Source organism: Arachis ipaensis, chromosome B03 (assembly GCF_000816755.2).
Source record: "Arachis ipaensis cultivar K30076 chromosome B03, Araip1.1, whole genome shotgun sequence".
NCBI lineage: Eukaryota > Viridiplantae > Streptophyta > Magnoliopsida > Fabales > Fabaceae > Arachis > Arachis ipaensis.
The window spans coordinates 49665759-49671442 of NC_029787.2; the positions used below are offsets into that span (position 1 = coordinate 49665759).

At 33.3% G+C, this 5684-nt stretch overlaps 1 protein-coding gene across 1 annotated transcript in view; it reads right to left on the reverse strand.

Annotated features, from left to right (window-relative positions):
- LOC107630444 (photosystem I chlorophyll a/b-binding protein 6, chloroplastic) overlaps positions 1-842 on the reverse strand; it is a 3903-nt gene extending 3061 nt beyond the window's left edge. Inside the window, exons 1-3 of the mRNA XM_016333567.2 lie at positions 680-842; positions 408-572; positions 219-256 (exon numbers count right to left, since the gene is read on the reverse strand). Coding sequence (XP_016189053.1) covers positions 219-256; positions 408-572; positions 680-732 — 256 coding nt within the window. The 5' untranslated portion in view covers positions 733-842. The remainder of the gene's footprint in view (positions 1-218; positions 257-407; positions 573-679) is intronic.

Sequence of the window (5684 nt, forward strand, 5' to 3'; positions counted from 1 at the left end):
CAACAAAATATTAGCTAAACACGGTTAAAATTTATTATTTTTTATTTTATTTAATATTGTAATAAATAAATACTAAATAAGATAAATTTAAATTATTTGAATTTATTTTTTTTTTCTCCTAATATTACCGGAAAATATAGATTAGTGAATCCTCGATCTTGCACAAATTGAATAATAATTATTAAATTAAATACATAGTGAAAAAACAAGCGACTTACCTAATCCAAGTGGGTCAAAACCAAAATCACCAGGAAGACTGCAATTGGCAGAAAATTATACGAATTATGCTAAATTGTTTGATAAATAGCGCTTTTATTTCTTAACAACTTATATTTTAAAAGATAAAACCATAATTTTCAATAAATAAAAAGTCAATTAGTATAATTTGAAAATATTTTATTAAATACCTGCCATCAAGCCACTGAGGAGGGGAACTACCAGGAAACCACAATGGTCTATCTGGAGGAAGTGGTTCACACACACTTGACACTCCTTTTGTTGCATTTGTTAGAATTGTTCTTGGAAACAACGTCGTTGTTCTTTCATGATGAACAACCTTTTGCCGTATCTCTCTTCATATAAAACAAAAATAGCAACTATGCACTATTAGAATAATCTCTGGAAAAATAATGAGCACACTTAAATGTTACCAATTGAATTAATTAGATTATTAGTATACCTGCTTGGAAGACTTGATAATGCAGTGGAGGAAATGGATAGGGCCATGACCATGAATTATGTCAAATTTTATTTTGAGAATAGAAGGGAACAAAGCCACTGTTTTGGTTTTCATACTCTTTCTATTATCTCACTTTATCTGCTATATCTGCCCCTGGATGATGATGATGATGGATAACTTGTGATATTTTCTTGGGAAGAAGATTTGCAACCTATGGCCAATGATATTTCAAAATGACACGTGGCTAGGATAAAAGAGTTCACGGGACCTGGTACTCAAGTCCGGAAAAATAACTAAATAAGAACGAACAATTTTTTTTTTGTTGAATGAAAAAGCTCAACACAACAAATGGAGCAATGGAAGCAAAGAAACAGAAAGACCACCAGTTAAAGGCATAATTTAATAAGCAAAATTACAAGTTACATGATTTCTCTTGTCATCTTCGGCATTACCATCAATAACAGAAGGGATCCACACCTAATCACTCCTTAAACTTCATGAAAGACTGGTGGATAATATCGTCAATCTCTTTTCCTTTATTCTGAAAGATCTTCAGATTCCTTTCAAACCAGATATTTCAGATAATAGCACAGAAAGATACCATTCACCTTTTGCGCTCCTGCTTGCTTGTTGATGACTCAATCCAACTCTGAAAATGTTCTTTTAGCGTTCCTGAGCATGACCATTGCCTTTTAACTAGGGTTGGAAGTGAGCCGAGTTGAGCCGAGCTAGACCAAGCTCAAGCTCGGCTCACGAAAATTGAGCTTGGCTCACGGCTCGACTCATTAACAATCGAGCTTATTTTTTAAGCTCAAGCTCGGCTCACCAATAGCTCACGAGCTGGCTCAAATAAGAGAAACATAAATACATAATCTATAATTTTATATCAATAAATTATAAATTTTTTATTTATGTCCTATATTAAAATTATATGTAAAAAATAAATATAAATATTAAATAATTAAGATTGTTATATATATATATATAATCGAACCAGCTCACGAGCTAATGAGTTGAGCTTAACCAAGCTCAAACTCGGCTCATTTAATTTATGAGCTCAATTTCAGGCTCAAGCTTGGCTTACCAGCTCACGAGCTTAGCTTATCGAGCTGTTAACGAGTCGAGCTCAAGCTGGCTCATGAGTTGGCTTGACTCATTTCCAGTCCTACTTCCAACAAAAGATAGCCAAGCACACCAAACCTGCCAAGAAAATTCACAAACAAGAAACAAGTGGTGACAAGATTCAACACTTTTATTACACAACACAAAGACCACCTCTTCTTGGTTAACCACTCCCAACCGACTCAACCTTTCCTTTGTATTGACCCTTTCAGTCAAGGCAAACCAGATAAACAATTCAACTCTTGGTGGAACTAGACCCTTCCAAACTGTCCTAATAAAGCTGAAACTCGCTATATCCTCCGGAAGCAATTTCACCTGCAATTCCTGCACAAAAGAGTTAGTAGAAAATACACACTGTTTATCAAACTTTCACACCACTCTATCCTCTCTGTCATATACGAGATTAACCAGTCTTAATGTTTCATGCAACTGGTTTAGTAGGTCCAACTCCCATTGGAATAACTCTCGCCTCCATTGAAAATTTCACCTCCACTCTAACCCGTCTCAGAACCCACAATCCCCTATAACGGATCCTCTTTGGTTTGAAACCGAGAAGAATCTCGGAAACACATCTTTCAAGGGCCCACCACGTAACCAGGCATTCTCCCAAAAACGAGTTCGTCTCCCATCACCAATCTCCATAGACAATCCATTCATTATCTTCTGTCTTACTTGTTCATTCATAATCTGTATATGGCAGATATCCTTTCACGTCCCTCTGAGTAGGTAATACCTGAGATGACATTAGATTAGTACAACATCAAAAAATTTGGATATAAACTTATTCAGGTTAATATTCTATTAATTTTTTAAAAAGAAACAACATATAAACTATGTATAAAGATTTAATTTAGAAGAAAGGTATATTTTATATTTATTATAATTTATCAATACTCTTCTTTTATAATAACTTTGAATTTTCATTTAATGAAATCCAATTCGAAGGTTACCTGAAACGTTGATTTGGGCCTGAACGTGAGGTTCAGACTCCTTATGAAGCAGCGTCTGACTTGTTCTTATGCTGAGGTGCCGCCGTCTGAATTTCTCGTGAGGAGATACAACTAGAAAATTGCCTGATACAAACAGATTTACAAACAAATTTGGTCTTTATTACAAATGAATTTTTGGTTACCGACAAAATTACCGACGAATTTTGTCTCTCTGTAAAAGCCTCGTCGGAAATTATTTACCGACAAATTTTTACCAGTTACCAACAGATTATCCCTCGATAAATTCTCCCCTCCATTTTCCTGGAACGTCAAACTTTCCAACAGATTTTTCGTCGGTATTAGAGACAGATTTTTCGACGGATTTTTCGTCGGTAATTAGCAACATATTTTTTGTCGGTAATTACAACCGTGGAAAACCATTCCAAACTCTGGATACAGACAGAAAATTCGTTTGTAAATCCGTCAGTAAAGTAAAATATTTTTTTTTTAGATTTTTTCGTTGCAAAATAAACTTGTTTTCATACAAAATAAATATAAATTTAATAAATACAAATTTTTATCTAATTTGTATTCGAATATTTATAATATTTCAAAAAATAAACAAATTCATCGTATTATCCAACTAAAAGAAAAGTATTATAAACAAGCAAGTCAATATAATTCAAAGCATAAACAAAGTGTATTCATACATCAACTATAATACTGATTATATTGTTCAACCATACTAAAATTATTAGCTATAGTCTTCAGTGTCATCTTCATCCTCATCATCATCATAGTCCTCATCCGAAGAGATTGAGGGTGGTGGCGCTGGCGGTGGTAATGGAACAATATTGGAACTACTTAACGCTCTAACCTTCTCGTAATAGTAACATAAGCCTCATTCCATCTTTTTTGTTTCACCTTTTTCTTTTTGGCCTTTCCAATTGCTCGTTCTAACTTTTCTAACTTCTTTTAAGTCTTTTCCAAAGAAGCCAAGCGTGTATTTAACAACTTACTAATACGCTCATCTGTTTGTTGAGTAACACGCTAAAAAGTTCTTCATTGAGATTATGAATCTGTTCTCGCAAATCAGGAACGAAATTTTTATTTTTAGATGCTTTTCAAGTTACAGAATTGACAGAAGTGGTTCCAGACTTGATAGAGCTAGAAAAGAATGCCCCTTTTTCGTAAACTCGATTCTTCTTTTTCCCACCACACACTTCCTCCCAAATCAAGTCTTCATCAATTGGTGGTAGCTTCATTCCCTGTGCTTGAGCCTCGGCATATTGGACCTGAACTTTTGTCAACTTTTTTATAAAATTCTCCTGTTGCACAATGATTATATCAATTATATAAATCAAGTTTCAAATAATATAGTACACTATTTCACAATAATACAGTACTTATGACTTAATGATTTCAAATTAAAAATATTTATTGAATGAGAGATAAATTATTAAACTGAATAAACTCTATTATGTCTACCAAAAAATTATTCAAATATTCTTATTATCACTTTAGATTTAGTACAATACAGTATGAGACAAACCATAAACATGTATATTTTTATGACATCAAATACAACTTGCTAGAAAAAAAATTGCATCAAATTCAGAAGAAGATAGGTTTTATTTTGGGAGACAAAATCAATTACCTTCTCTCTCTTTGATGCCAATCTCTCCACTAATTTAATTAATATTCTTTCACCACTTCCTTTTCCTCTTCTTGCTCTCCCCTCTCAAATCAATCCACTAATTAAACTATTAATTTAACAAGTCATCTTTCACTTAATCACACCCTAAACTAATTAAGCATTCCTAGTTGCATATATACATACATGCATGTGTGTACATAAATATTCAAGTGACAGTAGGTTCTTGTGTGAGGATCCATAATCATTAGTTTATAATAAGTTTATAATATGTTGTTATGTACTTGACTTGATAGATAAATATTATTAATGATTTAACATTTATGCTATATCTCACATGAGTGTCTTGAGAGCTTTAAGTGTGTAGATTTCCTTGAAGACTTCCTCGTGGATTGGTGTACAGCTTAATTGCTTCTTCTGTTTCACATAAAACACAAAATAAAATTTTTTTTACATAAATAGATGTCTATTAAATAAGATCTAAAGCCACTTAAATTATGTTACCATCCTCTCTATAGTTGAGCTCAATGGAATAGAACCACCGCAATAGATAGAACCACCTAAGAGTGACGCTCGATTCTCCCTTGCTTTTTTTCTTATATTTTTTCATTTCTCATCTGTTTTCAGTACCTTTTTAACACCTTTTTGTAAGCAGGAATTAACCATTCGTGGGTACCTTCACGAATATCTGACATCATTTGGCTAAATCGCTTACTTGTCATATACTTGAAAGCCCTCTAAAAAACTTCATCATCATCATCATCAATAAGAAAGTGGCTCTGCACATAAAAAGGATATTATGATATAAGAATTTAAATCCATCTATCCTTCCCATACTCATCAAGTTGCTACTTACAGACAAGGCAAGGGAATCATCCCCTAAATGGAAACCCACAACACCCTCCTGCTGGTGAGAAATTGATTCTATTTATTATGAGATCAACATCACCCTCATCACCTCTGTGTTTGTGTTCCTAAGCTGGAGTATTCACAATTCACAAATCATCATCCCCTTCCGGCTGTGAAATATAATACTACTTTTTAAAATTTTGAGAGACATCTTTCACCCGTAAGCAGTTTAATTTCCCTTTCCTATTTAAATTGACACTCCCAATAACAACAAAATTGACCCATGCTCATCCACCCCCTTTCATTCACACTCACGTGTCAGTGTGCCATCCCCAACCATATAATAAAAACAAAATTCTTATTTTGCAATCAATCACATTTTAAATTCAATCCAACAAAATTCTCATTCATGTCTAGTATCATGCAAACATCAACATGAACATAATTATAA